This window comes from Hyperoodon ampullatus (assembly GCF_949752795.1).
Source record: "Hyperoodon ampullatus genome assembly, chromosome: 12".
Lineage (NCBI taxonomy): Eukaryota > Metazoa > Chordata > Mammalia > Artiodactyla > Ziphiidae > Hyperoodon > Hyperoodon ampullatus.
In genome coordinates, this window is record NC_136925.1 from 51,095,660 (window position 1) to 51,122,530 (window position 26,871).

A 26,871-nucleotide genomic window follows, 5' to 3' on the forward strand; every position below is an offset into this window, starting at 1 on the left:
TCACTGAATCTTTGCAGAGATTTCTCAGGCAGAAGGGCTGCAGTGTGAGGTTTGGGAGGAACTCGACCTACTCCGCTAACCCAGTGGCCTGAGCCAATCACAAAGAGGATTGGAACCTGGCTCAACGCCCCCCTTCCCATCTCCTCCCCCTGCAACAGCCTCCTGGAAAGAGGGACACTGGAGGGATGTGTTTGCAACTCAAATCCTTGGCTTTCTGCCTGCCTCTTTTCTTAATAAGAAGGCAGGAGCTGCCGTGAGGTGCAGAGGGGTCTTCCGAACTGCAGTGGCCCTAAGATCCGAAGATCCTTGCCTCTGCCTCTTTTATCTGATTCCGAAGCTAACGGGAAAAGGGTAAGGATGGTGGAGGCTTTCTGTGCTACGTGGAAGTTGACGGACAGTCAGAATTTTGACGAGTACATGAAGGCTCTAGGTAGGTAAAAATAAGATGTGCTTTCTCTTCTCAACCTGCAGCTTCAGATACATGCAGATTCCTTCTTCACCCATCAGGTTAGCAAGAGACAATGACAGATCACATTGTCATAATCAGGGTGCTAGGCTGTGTGTTTCTCACAGAACGGATATTTAAGTGTGGCATTTGCCTGCTTCCTTGCCTAGGGCCAAATAACGGAGCATTTAGTATTCTGTGGAGGACATGAAGCTTCTGCGCCTTTTCCGCTTTTTCTTCAGCATCCTTTTACTATTTATGCTTCCAAATAAGCATCCACTTGTTATTACGGCTCAGTAGTTGTCCTGCATAATTGATGGGCTAAACATACTCTACTGAAACTTATACTTTAGGACATAGATTCCAGAATAGGAAGGTAGATTCCTGCTTTGTGAGCTATTTTGGAAGTTGCAGCCAACTGTACTGCTTCCTTTTGCTATTTTAGGTGTGGGCTTTGCCACTAGGCAGGTGGGAAATGTGACTAAACCAACAGTGATCATCAGTCAGGAGGGGGACAAAGTGGTGATCAGGACTCAAAGCACATTCAAGAACACAGAGATTAGTTTCCATCTGGGAGAAGAGTTTGACGAAACCACTCCAGATGACAGAAACTGTAAGGTGAGGAGCCGCTCCTTCTCTGGGGGTGGGGATGGGAAGGAGAGAAGAAAAGAGAGAAAGTCCCAATATTTCTTTTTTTCTAGATGATGGGAAGTGAAAAATGTTCTCAGTATTTCACTTCAGAGAGAAGGACCAAGAGTTAATTTTGCATTCTAGTGTCCATAGCTTGTATTCTGAACAATGGGCACCTACCATAGCTCAAATCTTGAATCTGTTTCTTTTTTTTTTTTTTGCGGTACGTGGGCCTCTCACTGTTGTGGCCTCTCCCGTTGCGGAGCACAGGCTCCGGATGCGCAGGCTCAGTGGCCATGGCTCACGGGCTTAGCCGTTCCGCGGCATGTGGGATCCTCTCGGACCGGGGCACGAACCCGTATCCCCTGCATCGGCAGGCGGACTCTCAACCACTTCGCCACCAGGGAAGCCCTGAATCTGTTTCTTTACCATGTGTTTTTCTCATTTTATAACAAACCTGTATTTCAGAAAGTATTTAATAGTGTTCATTTGAAAGATTGCATTTTGTTTAATCTCTCTTTTGCCTCAGGTTGACTAAATCAATAGCTTGCCTCATTCTAAGACTCTGTTTAAAAGAGTAGGATGATTAGTCAGAAAGCACTAGTTCAAGATTTTTATTTCTAATACGTAAATTTTTGCATCTAGATGGACACATTTCAATCAAATTATGAATTACTAGAGATTTTATAATAATGACTCTGGAAGCAACAGAGGAAATTGTACTACTTTGATAATTAGTTGATCACTATTTATTCAATTATTACTCTTTAAAAAATCAACTCAGGGGCTTCCCTGGTGGCACAGTGGTTAAGAATCCACCTGCCAACGCAAGGGACATAGGTTCAATCCCTGGTCCGGGAAGATCCCACATGCCACAGAGCAACTAAGCCCGTGCACCACAGCTACTGAGCCCGTGTGCCACAACTACTGAAGACCGCACACCTGGAGACTGTGCTCCGCAACAAGAGAAGACACTGCAATGAGAAGGCCGCACACCGCAACGAAGATTAGCCCCTGCTCGCCGCAACTAGAGAAAGCCCACGCTCAGCAACAAAGACCCAATGCAGTCAAAAATAAATAAATAAATGTTTAAAAAATTTTTTTAAATAGATAAAAATCAATTCATTTGGCTTCCATATAAGAAATCTGACCTCTTCCTATTGATATATTCTGCATTTTGTTGTTGGTTTCAGTCTGTGGTTAGCCTGGATGGAGACAAACTTGTCCATGTACAGAAATGGGATGGCAAAGAGACAAATTTTGTAAGAGAGATTAAGAATGGCAAAATGGTCATGGTAAGTAGGAGCAATTTCCCCTTCCTGCTTCTTTGCCCACCGCTCACCCCCTCATTTCCCATCTCCTTCCCTCTCCCTCCCTCCCTCCTTTTCTCCTGTCTTTCCTTCTTTAACAACATTAAATCACTAGCAAGATTCTTTAATCATGTGTAAAACAGGAGAAATAAAAATATCTTAGTGAATTGTTTCCTCCACTCTGCTTTTTTAATTACAGAAAAAGAGAAAAATTCTACTTAAGTGTAGTTTTAAAAAGTTGCCATTGATTTAGCTAAAATTGTGTCAGAAGAACAGCTGTTGGATTACCGTAATGTCTAATACTCAAATGAAATCTGAATATAAAACCAATCATCATGAAAATAGAGAGAGATGATATTACTATATTATCATTTGCTGAACCTCAGAAAAATTACTTTATAGCTTCTGTAATAAATGAGAGCTTTAAACATCTTATATTTTAGTTTATAAAGGCTTCACAAGTTCAGTGCAGATAATTTGGAATATAACAGGAAAGTGTAACAAAAATATGAAAATCCTTTTTAATGTCCCCTTAGAGAGAACTATTTTGGTATTACTTCCTTCCAGTCTTTCTTTTTAATGCATCAGATAGCTTTAAAAACATGTCTATTCAATACTGGATAGTCATGTAAAAATTATAAAATAAAAAATAATTTAAAAATAATTTCTCTAATGATGGAGTAGCATCATAAACTGGGAAAAAATGTTATGTCTCAATCTAGCACCCCAGACACTTTTTTTTGGTGAGTTGAGTAATGGAATTTTGATGACATTGAAGTAGTCAGTACATCATTTGTGGGGTTTTTTGGGGGGGGGGCAGGGGTTGCTTTACATATTCCTTCTAAGATAATAGCAGGAAGGGTCTTTTGGTTTTGTTATTTAAGACTATTGACTAGTTTTCTTCTCCTTCCCTTGAACACCAGCTAGCTGTTCTAGGTTGAGATAGAGGGCTTACATATTTATTCTTCATTTCCTGGGTGGAAGTGGATGTGGGGAGCAGAGGGACAGTTTTCCTTTCATGTTGATGAATATTTGCCCACGTTTTCCTGCAGTGACCATCACCATCATCAAACAAACAAACAAATTCATTTATAAAGGATTCAATCTGAAGTTCTCCTTTATGATCTTTTCTTTATTTTTTTTCCTGAATACAGAAAAGTGGATAGCTCAACTTTGACATGTATGACGGTGATCAGGCAAGCCTGAGTTCAAACAAGGAAATGAAAGTAATGGATGACAAGGGCACACTACACTCTTGGAAATCACAAGACTACATGAAAATGATGAACACTAAAAAACACTAAATTTTGTAAAGAGGATTTATAGCAATTCTTCAAGTTGGATTAGATACAAGAGCCCATGTTGCACATTATAGCCACATAACCACCAAGGTTCACATAGGTTACAACATGACAGCCAAAGCAACGAAAACGTTTGTACATTTACCTTTTCCTGCTGATTGTGGAACAAATCATTGCAAATACGATTTGTCCAAATAATTTGGGTTTTCAAAAAACTCTTCAAAATTTATCTAGGTCATGAATTGTAAAGTATTATGAAAACCTACTATAAATTTTATACACTTTTTAAAGCAGATAGCTAATATGCTCCAATTACCCTGATAATTATAAGGCAAGAGGAATTCTTTTGACCTGAATCTAGATAATCTCAGTTTTTGCCTCATATTTCTTTTAGAGACATGAACTGTGTATACATGTCATTCACAAGATAAATATAAGGGTTTCTTTTCAAAAAATGAAGACTTATGCAACACTTAATGTTTGTAAATGCCATTATTCTTTTGTATAATACTTAAATCATATATATGATAATCTTTAAAATAACATAATATGATAATCTTTAAAATTTCCAGCTACTGATGTACCTGTGTAAAAAGATTTGGTTATCTTTTGAATCTTTCAGACTCTTACTTTTGGCGATGTGGTTGCCATTCGCCACTATGAGAAGGCATAGAAAACATCCTGATCTGGGGCTGGAGAAGCTCTACAATCCTTCTGTTTACCCAAGTCTCAGTGCTCTATGACCAATCACTAATTAGAAGGTTATCCTTGGTGTGGAGGTGGAAAATGATGACTTCAAAACTTGTTTTAAAGACTTGTTACTGCAAGCCATCAAAGCCATTTTTGATCTGCAGATTTATCACATTTTCTAATTCCTATTAAAATTTTAAACTACTTTTTTTTTTAAATAAAGAAGGGAATGTATTCTATAATTTCCAATGGAATACAAATCAAATTGGAATAAAAATCTTACACCCATGAGAAATTTGTTGTTGTTGTTAATATCACTAATCTGGCTGGGAACTGTATATTAGAGAGTTTTAAATAAAATAGCCTTTTTTTATGGCATAAAGTCAGGCTGGGGAAGTTAGCACTTCGTTTAAAATACTAATTTAAAAAATAAGCAGAAGCCCAGGGCAACATGGAAAAATCTGGATTGGTACTTCTGTAGAGAATTTGGGATGGCCAGGATCCAAAGGAGCTTTGTTATGGTGGGCTGGGCTGCACAAATGACCTCTTGCTACTAGAAACAGGCAGTCTGAAGAAGCAAGCTGATATACATGAAAATGTCTTATTAAAGAGTAAATATAATCAAAATCTCATATAATCAAAATGTCATGTAATTCAAGCTTCTTATTGAAAGGTAAATAGAACCAGGGAGTGAATTTTATCCTAGACTATTGTAACCGAGCAGGACCCAATGGGGCCTTCCCGGGACAGGCCTTCCTCCATATCCTCTGCTTTAGCTCCTCTCTGAAGCACCTAGATAACAGTATTTGATGCACATTTCATGAGTTGTTTTCCAGGTGTGAAAACCCCCCACCAAATGGAAGATGTTAACTACTTGATGACCATGAGCACATCGTCCCCAGGCCTCCTGGAGCCTAAGGACTGATAATGTGAACCCTTGTGACACAGCCCTGTTACCTCACCATCAGTCAGTCAGAGAACTGTGCATGAGCTGATCACATACCCTGCGACCCCACCTTCCTCACCTGGCTTTTTTTTTTTTTTTTTTTTTTGCGGTACGCGGGCCTCTCACTGTTGTGGCCTCTCCCGTTGCGGAGCACAGGCTCCGGACACGCAGGGTCAGCGGCCATGGCTCACGGGTCCAGCCGCTCCGCGGCATGTGGGATCTTCCCGGACCGGGGCACGAACCTATGTCCCCTGCATCGGCAGGCGGACTCTCAACCACTGCGCCACCCGGGAAGCCCCTCACCTGGCTTTTAAAAATGTTTGGCCAAACACTTCGGGGAGCTCAGGGCTTTTAGGGCAGAAGCCACCTGTCTCCTCGCATGGCCCCGCAATAAACCTTTCTCTGCTCCAGACTCTGACGTTGCAGTTTGTTTGGCCTCGTTGTGCATTGGGCACACGAACTTGTGCTAACACTATAAAGATGTATCTCCAGACAAGCACACTGAGCTGAACAAGGTCTATAAGTGCTAAAACAGATAAAATGGAGTGTGCAGAAGGCATTGTGTGTGTGTGTGTGCCAGTGTGTGTGTGTGGTGGTGGGGAAGCAGGAATGTGCGAGGTTGGTGGAACTGAGTTGACCAAAGGAAAGTAAATATCTGTTTATGACTGGCTAAGATTTGCATTTGTAAAGTACAAATATTATTTCGTATTTCACTGTTTATAAGGCGATTTTTGTACGTGTTTTCAAACCCACAATGTGAAGCAGGTAAGGCAGATATTATTATTTTTACTTTACCGATGAGGAAACTGAAGATTCGATTAACATGTCCAAGTTCTCTTGACTAGTGAATAATAGTGAGAACTGCAAACGTTGCAATCTTCCCACTTATTTCCTCTCAAAAATTAATATTTCAGCTAAATTTTCTTCTGAAACAAAAATGTAAGATTTTATTTTCCCTGAATTACTCCTTAGGAAAACTTTCCTCTGTGAAAGTTTTAGCCTCTGTGAAGGTTGGTGCGTGGGGCAGGGAAAGGGTAAATATTTTTCAGGACAAACATTCAGTATTCATTTTTAATCAACCCAGTATTTTCAGTAAGTTTCTATAAGTTAATTCAAGGTCCAATTAACTTACAGATATAAGTATGAGGAAACTTCCCTTAACTTACTCAGTTCAACACAATGATACTATTACCTGACTATTGTATTACTTTAACTACTGCAGTAAAGAGTAGAAAAAATCTAAAGTGCAGCTATAGGATTTAACACGTGAATGTACAATTATTACTGAATGTCAGGATAAGATGGTCTAGCTCAGGTTACCATTACTAAAACTAGAGTCTACCTTTGTCTTTAAAAGCATGAAACAGCACATAGAGAGGGTGTTTGCTCCAATAGCTCTGAAAACCTTCATCTCTGCTTCTGGAGGAAGACTGCTTTCTCTTGGTGATTTCAGCCTGTGCTCTGAGAAGCAGGGCTTCTGGCCTCTCTATTCTTAAAGATACAAGGGCAAGGATAGGGATTTAGCTTCGTCTCATTATAATTAGGTCAAATAACATCCTGGCATTCACTTCCATAACAACTGTCTGAAAAATGGAAAAGTTTTGGGATGGCCTAGTGGGAAGCAAAGTTACACTGGGTTAAAAGCTCAAGAGTGGCAGCAGTAGATCAAATGCAGTTTTCTAGGAAGATAAATAACAAGGATATTTACTTCCTAAATGTTTACAAGGTAGTTACAAATCATTTTCCTTCAAGCTATATTCTCTCTCATACAATAACCTGCCAAGGTACTAACTTTTCTGGTTTGCATTTAAAAATATTTTTCAACGCCCTTGAAAAGGAAAAACTACTAAGCCCAAAGGCAATTTGACTAACTGGCCCTGGAAGAACACCTCTGAAATTCCGAGATCTCAGAGATACTATGTTAAAGGCTGTCTTGTGAAATCCAGTCACGAACCACTTTGTCACTGGTGTAGTCTCTCACCCAGATACACACGCTCACAACAAATTACACCTACACCTGGAACATGGGGACCTACAAATACATGCCCAGGTGTGAGGTGTACACCCAGAGATGATAAGGCACTGTAGCTTTGTGCTCCTCAGAGAGAGGGTATAAAGGAAAACAAAAGAAAGCAGAGGGAGTCGAAGGGAGGATAGTGTTTCTAACCATTAACTAAATATATTGCCTTTTTAAAATTGCAAGCATTTCTTAGGTTTCAAAATGTGTACGCCATATTTTATGCTTACTTAAGAAGAATTATTTCACAACCAATTTACTTCCAGTAAAGCTGATTGAAAATTGGCAAAAGAAGAAGAGTGAGAATTGCTATTTTTACAATTTTTAAAAATCCTTTTTCTATCTTTCAAAATGCTTGTCCTAGAAACATGCAAGTTATTTTGCTGTCCTTAATGTTGTTCTCTCACATCCATTTTCCTTTTTTTAAAAAATCCTGCTCCATTTTCCTCCACACTCTTGAGGTTGTGGACTGAGAAACTCCAAGGACAATTTTTTTTCCACAATAGGAAAGCACTTTGGTTCTCCAAAGGCTTTTGGTTCATCCTAAAGCTGAAGCAGAACTTGAACAGCCCTGGCAGCATATGAAGCAGAAAATGGAGGCACCCTAACTCCCATTTCAAAGCCCGTTTCATGAGACACTTTCCCATTAAATTACACAGTATACAAAATAAGGTTTTCTCTGTTAGGAAACAAATACACTTTACAACATCTTTTATGAGGTTAGTAATTCTGGAGGGTTTTTTCTTCTTCAGAGGAATTCCACGCCCTACAAATTTAAACTACATGTTCCCTTATCTTAAAGAAGTCAGCATCCTCATAAATGGTAATAGAAGGACCACAGAACCCAACGAAGTTTGGGGATCTTGGCTCCTTTGTCAGACTGAGTATCTTCAAAAATTCCTTGAAGAGTAAAATCAACCAGTTCTATGATTTTTGTATATCTCTGGAATGCATCGAATATGGTTGAGACATTGTTCTCCGTTGCAAAAACAAAGAAAAAAAGCCAAACGAATAAAAAACTGAAACCTAGTGTTTCTGAGCAGTGGTTCTCAAACGTCACCATCACTTTAGCGTCACGTAGAGGACTTGTACACACAAACGACTAGGCTTCACCCTCAGAGTTTGTGGCTCAGTAGGTCCCGGGCCGGCCTGGGAATTTTCCCTTCTAACTAGACTTCCCAGGTAGTGCTGACACTGCTGGTCGAGGGGCCACACTCAGATCCACTGTATCCCAGATCTCTGCTAACCTAGTTCAAATCGAGACACTTCGAGGTTCACTGCATCACTTCTGCAGAGGAGTCCCATGCGCTCAGCGTCAGGTGGCACTTAGGCAAGATGATCTGCGAGGGGTTTTTCCAAGCACATTCCTTCCCAGGCCAGTCACTGACGTTGAGACACAAACAACAACGGGAAAAGCCAGATAATCGCTAGACAGCTGTTGAAGGTCAACTGAACCTACTCATTAAGGACTCTGCCCTCTCACGTGACCACTGGGTGTCAACCCCAGCAGAGGTCTTCTTCCTCCTCCCCAGCCCTGGGCCCGAAGGTCGTGTGGAGCCCCGGGACTGCAATAGGTCTCCCAGGCCCGTGGCCGCGACCCGCGATGGCGCTGCTGGGCGCGCTCGTCTGCTGCCTGCTGGCTGCCTGGCACTGCCGCCCCGGCTTCGGACTGCCTCTGGCTCCCGCTGGCGGCCCGAGTCCCAGTCCGGCGGTGGGTGAGTCGTCTGTACCCTTTTCCCGCCGGGAGCTGCCCAGGAGCGGCGGCCAGAGCGCCTGCGCAAAGCCGAGAAAAGTGCGTGTGGGCAGCAGTGGCCCCGGCCAAGGCTCTGGGCTGCGACTCCCCCTGCGGGGCGCGGGGAGGGCGAGGGCGACGGCAGGACACGAGCGCCAGCTCCGCTCGGCGGGGAGGCCGCGACTGGCTGCGGACAGTGGGGGCCGCTGCTCCTCCCGGGCAGTTGTTTTCGCTTTGCGTCTCCAGGTGTTTTGTGCCCGGGGAAAAGGAAGGAAAAACTGGGTGTCTCAATGGAAAAAGAAGCTGGGGGCTGGGTGTCCCGCATTTCCAGAGGCCCCGAATCTGCCCAGAGCGGAGGGGGAGCTGCGGGGGGTTTCAGCTTCTCAGCAGTGTAAATTTCAGTGGGACTGAGTTTCTTCTGTCCTGCGCCGTCAAATTTGGTGGCCTTTTCTTCCCACTCCTCCAACCTCAGCGCGGTTGCAGCCCTGGCGCTCCGCGCTCGTTAGTGTACGTTAGAACGCACGGGGCCTTCACTTTACCTGGACGCCCCTGGGCTCCCCGCCGGCAGGGCCGATGTCAATTCATTCCCAACGCTTAGCCCAGCGCCTGTACACAAGTGGTTCTCAAAGTGGGGTCCGGCACCAGGAGCACCAGCATCGCTTAAACGCGTTAACAATGCAAGTTTTTAGCCCCACCCCAGACCTGCCAAATCCGAAACTCTCGGAGAATTGAGCCCCAACGATCTGTTTAACAAATCGTGGCACATATATATACTGGAATATTACTCAGCCATAAAAAGAAACGAAAATGAGTTATTTGTAGTGAGGTGGATGGACCTAGAGTCTGTCATACAGAGTGAAGTAAGTCAGAAAGAGAAAGACAAATACCGTATGCTAACACATATATAGAGAATCTAAAAGAAAAAAAATGTCATGAAAAACCTAGGGGTAAGACGGGAATAAAGACACAGACCTACTAGAGAATGGACTTGAGGATATGGGGAGGTGCAAGGGTAAGCTGTGACAAAGTGAGAGAGTGGCATGGACACATATACACTACCAAACGTTAAGTAGATAGCTAGTGGGAAGCAGCCGCATAGCACAGGGAGATCAGCTTGGTGCTTTGTGATCACCTGGATGAGTGGGATAGGGAGGGTGGGAGGGAAGGAGACGCAAGAGGGAGGAGATATGGGAACATATGTATATGTATAACTGGTTCAGTTTGTTATAAAGCAGAAACTAACACACCATTGTAAAGCAATTATACTCCAATAAAGATGTAAAAAAAAAATTAAAAAACAAAACAAAACAACAAAAAAAACAAATTGTCCAGGTGATTGTGATAGATGCTAGAGTCTGAGAACCACTGGTCCAGAATGGATAAACGTTGGATGAGAGATTTTGTGATGCCACCTGAGCCTTCAGTGTTAAAGGTCAAGGTACCCACCCTCACCTCCCTGACTCAACTTTAAACATAATTGCTTTGTTATCTAGAGGGGGCGAAATGGGATGGGTGGAGTTGTGTTTTGTGGTTTGGGCATAGCTGTCTCTGAAACAGCTTAGTACTTGGCGCTGAAACCTCCTCTCTTCTCTATCACTTTACTCTCACATGATTTTGGAAATGCTCTGGGCAAAAATGCCTCCTGTTTGTTCAAGAGCCAAGTCCTGATGACTCAGCTGTCAGGCAGTTGAAAGCAAGAACTGTCAATCTGGTTTCCCAACTGTCAGTGGTAACAAGAAATTGTCCTCAAATACTTATACAGGCTGCTGGCTTCTGCTTTCATGAAAACTGTTTTTCTTTAATTATGTGGCTGTTTAGGATTTTGAGATAAAATGTCCTAGAATGCAGGAGGCCAACCCATGGCAGACGCACCTTTTGGTTTTAAGGATCTGATTGCTGAAGGCCTCAGTGACAGCTTTCTGGGGTCTAGTGAGTCTCCACTTCACACCACCCTGTTTTCTGTAGGGAAGCTACACCTGGGGAAGAGAGAGGGAGAAGGGGAACCAAGGTTCGGAGACCTGCTGAAGCGTCCATTCAGCAGGTTCACATTGGATATATTAATTTATATGCTTTCTGCTTGATGTGACCTTCCCTCTCCCCCTGTTCCCACCCCAAATGCTAGGACTTCTTTACACCGTGGTGTGTGTGTGTATGTGTGTGTGTGTGCAAATTCCCAGTCTCAGCTTTCTGTCAAGTCCCAGTGGTCAGAGGACAACGGCCCAGGGAGACTTCACCTGGTTGTGTTTGGTCACAATATTTTAGATTTAGTAACTCAGGACCTGATGGAGTATTTGGTAGGAACTGACATTATAAACAAATAAAAAAAACACCTATTTTAAACAACAACCCTATGTCCAAACATCTGAATTATGATGTATCCCAAAGGTAAGATAAGATTGATTTGAGCATTTATCTAGATATGTTTACAACACACACACATATACACATATACATATGTGGGAATCTTTTTAAAGATTATCTGCAGAACAAGAAAGCAATTATTGTGTAGTGAAAAGAACATTGGACTGCGAACCAGAGAATCAATTGAACTGTGGGCTCTGCCACAGGCCAGGTCTCTGGTCTTGGACACACACACACACACACACACACACACACACAGCATTTTGCATAAATTTCATTAGAGGTGGGAGGTGAGGCCTCCAGGGTTTCATTATTCATAAATCCCAGGTTAAGAACCTGTCAGGGCTCCATTCTTGGCTTCTATTTAAAGACACCCTTCAGTGCACCTAAATAATTATTCCTCACTTATCTGTCTAGCAATCCAGTGTAGTGGAAAGGGTGCTAGACTGCAAGTCTGGAGAGACTGGTTCCATTTCAGCTTTCATTACTGAGTCATCATGTGATATTGAGGAAATTCTGAATCTGCCTGTGCCTAATTAAAGAATGTTTGTTGAGGACCTACTATAGGTCAGACGTATTCTAGATGCTGGGGATATATAAATCCAGGTAATAGGTTACATCAGAGGAATGTGTCCTTAATGTGTTTCCAGTTTTGTTTTACAAAGTTTAATATATTAATAATTAAATGTCCCTTACTTGTCACAGTATCCCCTATAGGTGTAGCTGTTATCTATCTTACATGAGGCAAGTGAGATGGAAGGACTTTTTTCTGGAAGGACATTTGAATGTGAGCGCGCACAGAGAGGTACTGTGTGCAGTGGTTAAGAGCTGGGTGGACTCTGACGTCAGATTTCCTGAATTGCTGTCTTGGTTCTGCTGCACATGACATACGTGACTTGCATTTAATTTCTGAGTGCTGCAGTTCCTTACCTGTAAAATGGAAATAATGGTCAGTTAATACACGTAAAGCATAAGAAACAGTATTAAACTTACAGTAAGTACTCAATACATTTCAGCTATTACTTGGAAATGAGGATATTCAATCTCAGATGCAAGCTTGACATTACAAATGAATAGCAATACAACTAATGTTGAGCTTACCAGATGCCAGGCTCTTTCTGCTACTAAGTCACTTAACCCTCATTCAGTAGACAATAATATTATTCCCATTTTACAGATGAAACAGGCCGAGATCATACAACTAGATTAGGAAGAAGAGCTTGGATTTGAAGTAAGGTAGTCTGATTCCAGAGCCCCCATCCTTAACCATAACACTGTGCTGTTCTGTGTGTAGTTTACTACATACCTTAACATTCTATGAATAATAATATACATATTTACATAAAATAGAGATGCAGTATATATTTATACCCCAAGGAAGGGCAACCACCAGGATGATTCTGAGCTATCTGCCAAACCACTTTATGTGCTGGGTAAAGTATGTCCAAGCTGGAAAAAGAGTTGGAGTACTTTCTGCATTATGGAAGAAAATAAATTACTCTTGGCAAATGTTTTCAAATGGGGGCTGAATACCAAGTAATTGACCATAAAGACTATTTAATGACTACTTTGTTCTGGATCTTCTGTCTCCCACTTCTTAGGTGTGAACTTAAATGTGTTATCAAATTACAACAACTTTGCGAAGAAATAACATCCTAAATATAGTACACCTTTTCCACCTTAATTTAACTGCTTTCAATTTTCTACTTTATTATCCAGCTTTGGATTTTATCCAAGTGTTTGCTCAGGTGCATACTTAGTTTTTTTTTTTTTGCGGTACGCGGGCCTCTCACTGTTGTGGCCTCTCCCGTTGCGGAGCACAGGCTCCGGACATGCAGGCTCAGCGGCCATGGCTCACGGGCCCAGCCGCTCCGCGGCATGTGGGATCTTCCCGGACTGGGGCACAAACCCGTGTCCCCTGCATCAGCAGGCAGATTCACAACCACTGCGCCACCGGGGAAGCCCCATGCTTAGCTTTGATCATACTTAGCTTTTATCATTTGTATAGATAAAAGTTTGCATTCTACTTATTTCCTCCATGCTTCTGGTGTAGTACTGCTGCTATGTCACTTCTGATATTTCCTATTGTAAATTACACCTAATCAGAGTGAGCTCCAAATTCAAAGTTTGAAAAAGTCTCAATATTGAAACAGTTTATTGGTTGCATATGAGAAGGCAGCAAAATCACTGAAGATATATGTAAATTAAGTATAAGCAAACTTGAGGGCCCTTCAAAATGTGGGGTTACATTTTGTCTCTGCCAATTATTAAGCTGTATATACTAGAGTAAATTTTCTAACTGATCCAGCATTAATTTCTGAACTCTAAAATGAGAACAGTGATTCCTACTTCAGAGAGTAGTTTTGAGAATGAAAAGACACAGTATATTTAAATTGCTTATCACAATGTCTGGCACATAGTAAATACTTAATAAAGAGAGATACTACTATGATTAACCTGTGTTTCCTTCAATGAAAGAATCTTTCTCAAGATGATTTCCAATCAGGGGTGCTATCAAGTGGGTCTTGGGCTTCTCCGTGAAAACCCAGTGGAAGCATCTTCTTTAACAAATGCTTCCCTTAATATTATAAACATCTTATACAAGTGTATGATAGAAGATGTTCCTCTGTTAAATAGCTTTTAAGAACCTCTGGCAGTGACTATTTTTGCCTGAAAGCTAAACTGAAGACTCTTTTTTCATTAATGTTGAGAAGCAAGGTTTTACAAGAAATTAGGAGTGAGATTTATTAGTTACAAGTTCTGAAATCTATTCACTGTGTGACCCTAACAAAACATCATATTTTTTGTCCATTTTTCTACAAGAAGAAAATAAATTCTAAAGCCTTAAATTCTACAAGGAAGGAGACATGCTATTAAGATACAATATGGGATTATTATTGACTTCCCAGAAGGATGTCTCCATATATATCACTATGCAAACTTATGTTTGTCATGTAGTCTTTATTAAGTAGTCATGATGTGAGTGACTTCATCAGTTCTGATGTGTGTAAATAGTAAATTCTAGTAAAGTCTTCCTATTGTTTTTAGAATCCTTATTTCTGACAGGGAAAGAGTGTATTTAACTTCAGGGCATATGAATATTTAAATTACTAAGGCTTCCTCTATCACAGGGTGGAGCAACTGTCTCGTCTTACTGTAAATATTGGTATGGGAATTCCAAAAGAGAAGTAGATTTAACAGCATTTATTTTCTCATCACCAGGACAGTTTTGGCATGTGACTGACTTACACTTAGACCCTACTTACCACATCACAGATGACCACACAAAAGTGTGCGCTTCCTCGAAAGGTGCAAATGCCTCCAATCCTGGCCCTTTTGGAGATGTTCTATGTGATTCTCCTTATCACCTCATTTTGTCAGCATTTGATTTTATTAAAAATTCAGGACAGGAAGCATCTTTTATGATATGGACAGGGTGAGTGATTATATAAATACCCTTAGTTACTCAGTATGTATCTACAGTGTCCTAAGCTTCATTAGAATGCCGAATTTCATAAGAATATATATTATGTTTTAAGAATTCTTGGGGTTTAAAAAATACTAGATCAAATTAATCAACATTATTAGGGATAAGAAAAACTTTAAAAGACCGAGTTTTGTTTCTTTCTTTGTTTGTTTAGAATACAGGCTCTAGAAATATGTCCATGTTAACTAAGAGATGAATCCATAAACAGTGTATTTGTGTCAGTGTCTTGAGGTGTTTATTAATGTGATAATAGGTCTTGATTAAATAATCCAAAAACGAAAGGCAACAATGGGAGTTAACCTTTGATAGCGATTTTGCAAACATCATCTTCTGGTGGTGTAATTAACAAATTCCATCCATCATGACAGAGTGAAGAGGCCTAATATTTCCTGGACCTGCAATGATGACCGTGGCACTGTTTTAATTTATACATTGTAACTCATTTAATCTTCACAATGGATATTATTATTCCCATTTTACAGATAAGGAAATGAAGGCACTGAGTATCTAAGTAACTTGCCCAAGTGCACACAGCTAATAAATGGCAAACCTGGCACTTTTGGCCCTGGAATCTGTGCTTTTAATTGCTAAAAATTTTTGCCTCTTATAAATCTTCAGTCAGGCAGTGAAATAGACTGAGATTTCCAGTTTATCTTTTGTATTTCACAAATTTTCTTTTTTATAGGCTTCCCTGTGGGACAAAGGTAAATGAAGAGTAGTTTATCAACTCTTTATCATCTGTTGATTTATAGTGGAATTTGACAATGACAATACAGCAAGGCATTACACAGGAGTCTAGTGACTTTTTATAGAAACTGATTTTGTTCTCTATGATTCTGTCTCCTTTACAGGGATAGCCCACCTCACGTTCCAGTGCGTGAACTCTCAACAGACGCAGTCATAAATGTGATTGCTAATATGACAACCACAGTCCAGAGTCTCTTTCCAAATCTCCAGGTTTTCCCTGCACTGGGTAATCATGACTATTGGCCACAGGTAAATTTGACCATAACTGCTAAAAATGCTTAAAGTATTTTTTCCATCAGTAGTGTCAAAATTATGCTGGTAACTAGCTGATGATAGGGCATGGGAGGGGCGCTCATGGAGGTGGAGTTTGCTCTTAATACTAACCATCGAGGAAGGCAAGACAAGTGCTTTGGGTACTTGAAAGGGACTCCTAATAGTTCATAAAAAGTTATATCCATAGTGAGATTTTGGAGTGAAATTACCTAGTTTGTGAGTTATTAATTCTTGATTTCCTTTGTATTCTTCCTCAGTTTCTCCTTTCTTTTGAATAATTTTGTTCATTTGAATTTCCATGTTCAGGTTAGCAAAAACGGTTAATGTTGACAAATGTTTACATTTTTCAGAATTTCTATTAGGCATACTAAGCTACCCATACTCTGATCTAAGCTGGATTGTGATTAAAAACAAAAGCATAGCAAATCATCATAAGAACCAAAAAGGGAGGTCCATGTTCAAGATGTGATTCAAGGCAGAGAGCATGTTCAGAATATTTTTAATGCCTGATACGGCCCAGGCTTCAACCTGTTAGGGTGACTGTTTATTAAACAGCCTATGCATAACAATCGGATAGCAGCCCTGGTTACAGTGATCTGCTATAGCAGTGTAAAATCATAGATTTGTTCAGATTCAAGAGATCTTAGAGATTGTTGTTTAGTTCAGGGCTTGGCAAACTAGGGCCTGTGGTCCGAATGCAGTCTGACACTTGTTTTTGTAAATAAAGTTTTGCTGGAACACAGCCATGGCTGTGCTTTCTGTTTTGCCTGTGGCTGCTTGTGTACTGTAACAGCAGAGTAGAATAGTTGCCACATTGACTATATGGCCCAGAAGCCTAAAGTAATATTTATTTTTTGACCCTTCATAGAAAAAGTTTGCTGACCCCGTGTCTAGATCAACTCTTCATTTTACAAAAGAGAAAACTGAGGCCCAGAAATGTTAAGTTGCTTGTTCCGGTGCTCACAATCACTTAGTGGGAGAGCCCACATCCTGGGTCTTTTGTGTTCAGTTAAACAAACATCCTTTCACACATCCTTTACTCTTGCCAGACCAACATATCAATATTTCCTAAACATTATATTTACTTTCATGCCTTTCTTTGTCTACATTTTTCTTTTGGTTTAGCATATCTTTTCCATCTCATGTCAAAAGGCTGCTTAATGAAGGTTTTGATTATAATATTTAATTAATGTGAATAATGTGACTTTGAAAAGTTGCACTCTATGATGAGCTTAAGTTTCAAGTGACTTCTTGAGCCCGGCCTCCTGTCTTGAGATGAACAATATGTGAGTCTTTGCGAGTTGGCCTTTCAACCAGTGGTCAGCTTTTGTTACTGTTGAGATGTTAGACCACACAGGGCAGAGGCCTGGGAATGGGCAAACTCCAGGAATCAGAGGTTACACACATTGTTTTTATATGCTTTAGGTAACTGGCAGACTGTTGTAATGGAAAACATGTGGGGTTTAGAGTCACATTCACTAGAAGTTAAAAACCTGTCCTGACCTGCTTCTAATAGCTTGAGCAACTTGGATAATGCACATAATTATCCCTGATCATTTGTAAACAAGAGCAATAATACCTACTTTGCAAAGTTTTGGGGAGAATTAGTGACATTATACGGAAAGTGCATAGTTTCCTACCTGGCACATAATAAGCCCTCAGTAAGTGAAGTGGTGGTTTTGTAGCATGAAGCAGTGACATGGGACACATGTTTCCTAACTCCTCTGAGGATTGGTTTTATTTTACTTTTATCTCTGCCTTCTTTTTGCAAAGCCAAATCTTATAATAATTCAAAGATATAGATGCTATCCAACTTCTAAAATATATCCGATTATATGTACAGCTAGGATAACCTGGCAGCCTTTATACCTTAAACAGTTAATTGTTTTCTCTTCCTAGCTTATGACCTTATATCTGAAAACCTTCTATTATTCTACTGCCATCCTTCCATCCCAGTTTCAGGAAAGTCAGATGTAACGTGAAAGCCCTACGACAAATTCTCCTAGAGACTTCTCATATCTGAGATCAAATTCTGGTGAATGTTAGTAACAAATAAATCAGATGTATTATTTCTCCACTAAAACCTCATAAACATGTATTTAAACATAGCTACATAAACACACAAATACAGACGCAAATTCCCACCCACTACATCAGAAATAGATATTTGTGTGGACAGCCCAGGGATTTCTTCCCATTGCCACTCAAGGAAGCAGTCTGGGCCAGGGTCCTCAGGTACTCCTACCATGGCAAGGCTGGTGCCACCAAACTGGTGAGTGGGTCACTTCCCATTGTGCAGTAGATAACTGGATGTAAGAGTGATGGTAGAAAGACCTGGGATTTAGACCCAGCTCGGGGGCTGACCATCTCTCCCTGGATAAATCACTTAACTTCTCTGGTGCTCATATTTTTCATACTTAAAATAGACAGAAAAATCTAGAGCAATGTTTATATAATTTTGATTCTACATGACCATACCAGTATCTTGGCATCCATCCCAATGTAAACAAATGGCTAAGATATTGGGTTTTTGATGATGATGATGATAATGATGATGATGATGATGATGATTACCAATTTTTAATCAGAATTTAGATTGGCCTAAGCCATTGTGTAATTTTCAGACAGATAACTCTGATCGCTGACACAAATTGAAAATATCCTTTGGATAATCAGTTTCGGTTAAAAAAAGTCATTTGCTTATTACTTGCCCTGCATATATTTGTATTTTCATTATGTATTAAGCACATGTATTAGGAACTAATGTGACTTGGGTGTCATCTTAAAAAAAATAAAACTAAGAATTTTAATTAATGATGACAGGGAAACTCCTTTAAGAAATAGGTCTGTGTCACCAATTCTGAAATCCATCTCCTAGGCATGCTACACCAGGTCCTACATATTCAGGCTAAAACCTGCCTTCAGTGTCTCTATAATAAGCATATTCTCACGTCCATTCTATACCCCAGTCACGCTGAAACAAGGGCTTGTTTCTGTTTATGGCACTGTGTTGGTGTCTGGGCCATTATTTTTGTTTTGATTACCTTTCTTGTCAACTTGATGAAATCATTATTCAAGTACTGGTTCAAATGCTCTTTTCACTCTCCCTGCTGACTCTCTGGGCTAGACTTGACTGTTCTTGCTTTTCCACTCCCAGAACCCTTGTGGTGGTACCTAGCACATTGTCTTATAGATGATTGGTTACATTTTGTCCTCCATCTCCCCAATTAAGTTATAAATCCTTGAAAATTTAGTCTATCTAGTATTCCTGCATCTCCAGATGCCTAACATAGTAGTAACCGCTCAAGTGATATTTAAATGAATTCATCCATATATCTTTAGAATTTCAATGGTGGATTATATTGTTTGTGGCCAGGATCAACTGCCTATATTCACCAGCAAGGTGTACAATGCAGTAGCAAGCCTCTGGAAGCCATGGCTGGATGAAGAAGCTATTAGTACTCTAAGGAAAGGTAAGTGAAAGATTTACTCATCCCTATTTTATCTCTATTTTTTATCTCAGTTCATGTTGTTTAGACTTAGATCTTTAATGTTTGCTTGGGTGTGCCAATTCTGCAGAGTCCCTGTGCCCAGTTTTTCTGGAGGCCTTATCATGTTTGAAAGCCAGGGAGTGGCATGGATGGTGAGTGGGCCCAGGGTGAAGAAAGCAGGGACAGGGTCCAAGTGGCTGAAAGTGCCACGGGAGTGTTCTGTCACCACTGGTTCACAGGTGTGAGTGGGGTTATACCTTTAAGCCTCATCTCACCTGAGATTGTAGCAGCTCTGGTTTATCTGACATTTATTCCTCAGTATTCTCTGGCAAGATCCATGTGTTCCCATTCTTTGGATTTTAGATTTCACAATATCTCTTATCTTAATTCCCCAAACATACAAAAGTAGAAGTTGATGTATTAATCTTTCTTTTATAATATTCAGTACCTCATCGCCTAGTGCCAAAACATTTAGTTATCTTTTCATGTGAATGTTGGATACAACTGTTGTTACCTCAATTTGTGGAAGTGGCAGCATTGGACTTGACGCATAGTAGCTTTTCAATAAATGTTTGTTAAATCTGATTCTTATCCAATGACAGCCCATGTATGTGCAAACTAAAGAATAAGAAATAAGTATAACCTGCCTAAATGGATTGAAAACCTTAATTAAGATTTTGCTTTCACAGTATCTATGTATCTGTGTGTGTATTATTCCAGAATGTGTTTCAAATTTGTTTTTATAGGTGGCTTTTATTCACAGAAAGTTTCAACTAATCTGAACTTTAGGATCATCAGTCTCAACACAAACTTATACTATGGCCCAAATATCGTGACCCTAAATAAGACTGACCCAGCAAATCAGTTTGAATGGCTAGAAAATACACTGAACATCTCTCAGCAAAATAAGGAGAAGGTAGATGCCGTAGACCAACATCATCATGGGATGAACAGAGGGTTAAACTTGTATACTTATTAGACTTGAGCGGGGTCAGCTATTAATAAAAGTATTAAAATGTAAAGATGTTCTTACATGAAGCACTTTGTGATTTGCCTCTGCTGTTGTTGCTTGTTTTACTTGCTTTTAATGCTCTGGGGATTGATTGACATCTGTTGATATTTTAAAAAAATTTTTGAGCAACGTCACAGTTACCTTACCTCATAAACCATGTAGTTCCAATAGACAAGTGCAAATATAGGGCCATTAATAGTTTCCTAATTTCATCTATTTTTGGTAAATAAATAGGAGAAATGGTATATTTGCTTTCTAAAATTTAATTAATATACTTTCAATCTTGGGTATCTAAATCATTTTGTTGTGAAAAATGTGCAGAAAGATTCTCATCAGTCCTCTTTGTGTTTCTTTCTCCAGGTGTACATCATAGCTCATGTTCCAGTGGGGTACCTGCCTTATTCAAGGGGCATCACGGCAATGAGAGAATACTATAATGAGAAACTGATAGATATTTTTAGAAAATACAGTAACATCATTGCAGGACAATTTTATGGACACACTCACAGAGATAGTATTATGGTTCTTTCAGATAAAAAAGGTAATATAACATTCTATTTGCATCTCCTCAGTCCAAGATGCTAGAGCAAAAGAGTGCATATCCATTAATTTTTACTGATCCAGTAAATTAAAAGTTTTATTAAATCTACCTGCCAGCACCTGCTTTTTCTCAGTTACCTTCTGTGAGTGATGGCCACTGTCCAAATCATATTTAGTCCTGCCACTGGGTTTCTTCCTTTTAGCTCCACAAGGCCGTCATCATTTAACTGCTGTTGACACAAAAGCCTCTGAAACCCTCAGTTCACTCAAATGTTCTTTTAGGTCCTCAAGTTTAGAGAATCACTCTTTTTTTATTTACCTGCTAGACTCAAGTTTCCTTTGATATGACCAGATTTACTTCTCAGAATTTAAAGAGCAAAGCACAATTTACTGTTGGTTTAAAATAAATTAAGCTCCTACTTTTAAGTGCTTATCGACATTGTCATCTACTCAACATTAAAAGAAAAAATATAGAAGAAGCTCTAGCATTAAATAAGACAACGATTATCTATTTTTAAAGATAACTTCTGTATAAGGGCAAGAAAACTGAAAATTAACAAAATAAGAGTTCTGATTTTTTAGTAGTCAGCCAGGAGAAAAATCAATATGTATTTTTTCTTTTTCAGTAATTGGGGAACATTTTTGAAATGCTTTACCTTCTTCATCTAGAATGAGTGGGCTTGGTAAAAATGACCATTTTTCAGCATTTGATAGCTTTTTTACTCAGAAGTTTAGTTCTATAATACAGGGGTCCCCAACCGCTGGGCTGCAGACCGCTGTCTGCAGCCTGTTAGGAACGGGGCCGCACAGAGCGAAGCTTCATCTGCTGTTCCCCATCACTCCCCCTCGCTCCCATTACTGGCTGAAACATCACCCACGCCCTCCCACCCATGGGAAAATTGCCTTCCACAAAACCGGTCCCTGATGCCAAAATGGTTGGGGACTGCTGTTATAACAGATATGTATAAAACATGGTGACACTTAAATCAGATTCTTACTATATAATTATTGGAATATTGTTATAGGTAGAGTACAAAAAAAACTAGCTTTGTATATTTTGTGTGTGTGTACTTGTAATAAGTTAGATAGTTTTATTATGAAAAATTTCAAATATATATATAGGTAGAGAGAATTATAAGACAAACCCCCATGTACCATCACTTATATTCAATATCTATCAAGATTTTGCCACACTTATTTTATCTATGATTCTTTATTCTTTTTTTTCTGAAGTATTTGAACATAAATCTCAAACATCAAATGTATTTCAGCCCTACATGCTTCTGTATTCATTGCTAAGTATATGGATAACTTACATAATAATAATAACATTAACTTACCTAACAAAATCAACAATAATTCTTTTAATCTCTTCATAGTAAAACTTCCCCTATTTTCTCAAAAGTGTCTCTTTAGTGTTGTTTCAGATCAGGATCCACCAAGCATCGCACATCATTTGGCCGTTACTTTTGTTAACCTCTTAATCTGGAATTTGTTCATATTTTTAATATAGTTAAACTCAATTATTAAAAAATATACATTTATGTACATATATTTTATCTAGGAAATCCGATAAATTCTTTGTTTGTGGCTCCTGCTGTTACTCCAGTGAAGAGTGTTTTAGAAAAACAGACCAACAATCCTGGTGTCAGACTATTTCAATATGATCCTCGTGATTATAAATTACTGGTAAGTTGGTACAATTTTAGAATTGACCCCATATTTATGCATATCTTTGTAGTTTTCATTAGTTTAGTTGAATGTTTTCAGCGCAGCTATTGTGAGGTGTACTTTATGTTGAAATCTCAGGATGTTTTTCTTCTTTTTTATATTTGGAATGTCAGCACTTTCTAAGTGTGGTTTTATGAGGTTAGCCTTTGGGAAGCTGTTTCTGTCTTCTAAGGTCTTCACATTTACTTAGATAAGGGTTTCATTGGGTAGCGCCTTGTTTGTGGACTTACATACATTTGAAACTTTTCACTACTCCATATTTGTTATTAATTACTCTTCTCCAGAACACAGCTATGAAGAAGAATGTAGGCTCTGAAAGCATACTCTGTCATGAGTGGTCTTACCCTACTTCTCTGTGCCCTAGTCTATTCCCCTTAAAACCAGGATTAAAATATTACTGACTTCACTAAGTAGCTGTGAGGACTACATGAACAACTATTCTTAAAGCACTTGGAAAAATTCTTGGCTCACAGTAAGCACTCAATAAATGTTGGCAAAATTTTTTTTGTAAAGAAAATAAATTGAGTTGGAACTTTTGAGACAAAAGCTCTCTGGAGGGCTTCCCTGGTGGCGCAGTGGTTGAGAGTCCGGCTGCCGATTCAGGGGACATGAGTTCGTGCCCCGGTCCGGGAAGATCCCACATGCCGCAGAGCGGCTGGGCCCGTGAGCCATGGCCGCTGAGCCTGCGCTCCACAACGGGAGAGGCCACAGCAGTGAGAGGCCCGCGTACTGCAAGAAAAAAATAAAAAAAATAAAAAAAGCTCTCTGGAGCTGGTACATGACTCTGTATATCAATTCAGCCTCAAAAGGCCAGGCATTTAGCTTATGGGTACTGCCCCTTTCAATAAATATAATATGAAAAGAATTTCTCAATTAAAGTCTCTATTGATGTAACTGTATTTTTCTCCTAGGTAAATTTAGTAGGAGATAGATTTGTTAATCCCTAGAGCATGTTTTTACAAGAAAAGATAGGGCAGGAAAAATCTGGTTTATCCATAAACGTTAAATTAAATGAGATAAAACAATTGAGAAAATAGTCCAAAGGAAGTTTTTTAAATCTATTAATTAATTTATTTGTTTTTGGCTGCGTTGGGTCTTCGTTGCTGCACGTGGGCTTTCTCTAGTTGTGGCAAGTGGGGGCTTCTCATTGCGGTGGCTTCTCGTTGTGGAGCACGGTCTCTGGGTGCACGGGTTTTAGTAGTTGTGGCACGTTGGCTCAGTAGTTGTGGCTCACAGGCTCAGTAGTTGTGGTACACAGGCTTAGTTGCTCTACGACATGTGGGATCTTCCTGGACCAGGGCTTGAACCTGTGTCCCCTGCATTGGCAGGCAGATTCTTAACCATTGCTCCACCAGGGAAGTCCCCAAAGGAATTCTTTTACAACTATTAGTTGCCTATTTTTGGATCTGAATCTCAGATACACACACACACGTGTGTGTGTATACTGACATAGAAAAATGTACCTGATATAATACTATATCATTTTTAAAAGTGCAAAACAGTTTGTATAGTTTAATTTCATTTTTTGAAAAAGCCAAAAAGATAGAAAATAGGTATATATATTCTAAATACTTATATTTCTTTGTACATAAAGTCTAGAACAGCACACATACACTAGAGTGTTGGTAAATGTTTAACAGCTGGTTCACCGGGTGGGGGGGGGGGAAGCGCTTTGATTTGTAGTGTTTGCTGATTTCCATGGCATAAATACTCCCATCATGGCCAATTTCAAGCTGCCAAAGTGATACCAGCTAACTTGCAAGATGCCTGAAAATTTGACAGTCAGCATTTGTGGGCTGGTACAAGCCACCTCCTGCATATGACTGATTTATATACAACTGTTAGCAGTGGTTACTTCTGATGTGTGTGAATCAAAGGCTTTTTATTTTGTAAATCCCTCTGTATAGTTGGATTATTTTCTGTTATGTTCTTTCATTATTTTTTAAATGAAAAAATATATAGATTTTTCTATCAGGACTCTTTTTCTTTAAAAGCAATGCACACTTCTTAAGATGACTATACTTTAAATTAAGAATGTCACATAAATCCTAATAAGAACTCTTCTTGATATGCAGTACTTCATATGCCAAAAAACGAACCAGGCTTTTTACTCTTTTTAACTATAGGATGTGCTACAGTATTACTTGAACCTGACAGATGCTAATCTAAAGGGAAAATCTAATTGGAAGCTGGAGTATAACCTGACCCAGGCCTATGACATTGAAGATTTGCAGCCAAAAAGTTTGTATGAATTAGCTAAACAATTTGCAACCTTAGACAGTAAACAGTTTATAAAATACTACAATTACTTCTTTGTGAGTTATGACAGTAGGGTAATTTGTGATGGGAAATGTAAGGCCTTTCAGATTTGTGCAATTATGAATCTTGATGTTATTTCTTATACAGATTGCCTCAAACAATATTATATAAAGCAAAATCCGTAGTATTTCACAGTCTGTACTCATAGAAAATGTATCATTGCTCTGTTTCTGAGATCAGTTTGCAGCAATTGTTATGCAAAACTTTGTGAGTTACTGAGTGGGCAAGAAGAATTCCTGTCTTTGCTTTTTTATGATGCCCCAAATGTAGATATTTTTAACATCCTAAATTTTTATTATATCGAATGTATCTAAACTGCCCATTACTAGAATGATGTTTGGATGTATATACCCTATCTTCCAGTTTATATAATTACATCTAATTTATACTCTTGTTGAAATTGTCATTTATACAATAAGACAAATTACTTTTCCCTAAGTATGATAAATTATTTTTAATATGATAATTTTCAGTCTTTTAATTCATTCTTCTGGAAACTTCATATGTAAACTGAGGTTCAGACAGTTTTAAGTATCATGAGGTTGACACTGTTTATGCACTATCTATACTCTTGGGAAAACACCAAGGTCACATTAGGGCCGTCTCAGAGTCTATGAAACATCACAGGACATGACCTCACTAGCTGTCTTCATTCTGTGAGTGAAGGGGAATCCTCTTTAGTACTAAGTTTTAAGGAAGAGAATGTCATGGGAGAATGGCTAAATATTTTATCAAACTTTAAAAATGCAGAAATAGTATTTATATGTTGCTTACAGGTACATGTAATAGATCCCCCCAAAACAAGTGTGTTGGTAAACATCAAATACAGGAATGTTGGAGGTTAATGAATGGGAAAGTTGATTGGGGAGAGATATATAAGGGGATTTAAATGTGTTGGTAAAGTTTTATTTCCTAGTTCAATCAATTTCCTAGTGGCTATGTTAATGTTAGCTCTATTTTTCTTTATATATTTTTAAATATATTAAGTACTATAGAGATCCAGCCTTTAAAGTTGATGATTTTGGCTCTTCTACAGAGAATGATTCATAATGAAAGCATGGAGACACTGGGAGGGTTTGAAGTAGTCTAGTAGAGAAGGGATTGTGGGGGTGCTGAGGTGGTGGCAGTGGAGAGAAGTAGCCCTTCTGTGATATATTTGGTAAGTAGAAGCAGCAGGATTTGTTGATGGCAAGGATGTAAGAGATAAAGTACAGAGAGAAATAAAGGATGACTGCTAGATTTTTGGCTGGAGAAACTGGTAGATGGTTGTGTTATGAGGGAGTTGGGATTACTAGAAGAGGAGAGGGCTGGTGGGGAGTGTGAGAGGCACAGAGCAACAGATTAAGAGTACTATAGTGTATTACAGCTGATACAGGCTACCCAAGATTTCCTCTAGTTCTTTAAACATTTTGCTATTCTAGTCATCTCTAAATTGAGAACTTTAAGATTTCTTTTAAAAAATAAATTAGTACCCTAAGAAAACAGCCAAACAACTCAGACTCTACTACTGTGATTGTTTCTACAATATTTAAAATTTATTAGGGATAAACATGACTTACTTATAGGAATGTATCATCTGCCTGCCTCCCCACTGGTACTGCCTAAAGCATTCTAGACAAACATCAAGGACACTTAAGGAAAGGAAAAATAGTATTAATTCAGTTATTGATGAGCTATCTATTCTTTTGGTAGAGAATGGATTTTCTCAAGCTACAGCATCCCCTACTTGGGTTACTTCTCCTTGGAGCAATTATGTGTGTAAGCATAATTAGGCAATCTTTCTATGAACACAGAAAGGAATAATAAGGTAAGGATCGTGTTTATTTTATAATTAGTTTT

At 39.2% G+C, this 26,871-nt stretch overlaps 2 protein-coding genes across 2 annotated transcripts; both read left to right on the forward strand.

The window, feature by feature from the left end:
* Positions 1 to 357: 357 nt before the first annotated feature.
* FABP7 (fatty acid binding protein 7) lies at positions 358 to 4,359 on the forward strand (the record flags this gene model as incomplete). Its single annotated transcript, XM_079716944.1, has 4 exons — positions 358 to 430; positions 891 to 1,063; positions 2,269 to 2,370; positions 4,309 to 4,359. The coding sequence occupies 4 exons, from the start codon at positions 358 to 360 to the stop codon at positions 4,357 to 4,359; spliced, it is 399 nt and encodes a 132-aa protein (XP_079573070.1).
* Positions 4,360 to 8,942: 4,583 nt separating this feature from the next.
* Positions 8,943 to 25,157, forward strand: SMPDL3A (sphingomyelin phosphodiesterase acid like 3A; the record flags this gene model as incomplete). Its single annotated transcript, XM_079716154.1, has 8 exons — positions 8,943 to 9,054; positions 14,655 to 14,868; positions 15,771 to 15,915; positions 19,316 to 19,412; positions 20,177 to 20,346; positions 20,803 to 20,983; positions 22,547 to 22,671; positions 24,840 to 25,157. The coding sequence occupies 8 exons, from the start codon at positions 8,943 to 8,945 to the stop codon at positions 25,155 to 25,157; spliced, it is 1,362 nt and encodes a 453-aa protein (XP_079572280.1).
* Between the last annotated feature and the right edge of the window lie 1,714 nt (positions 25,158 to 26,871).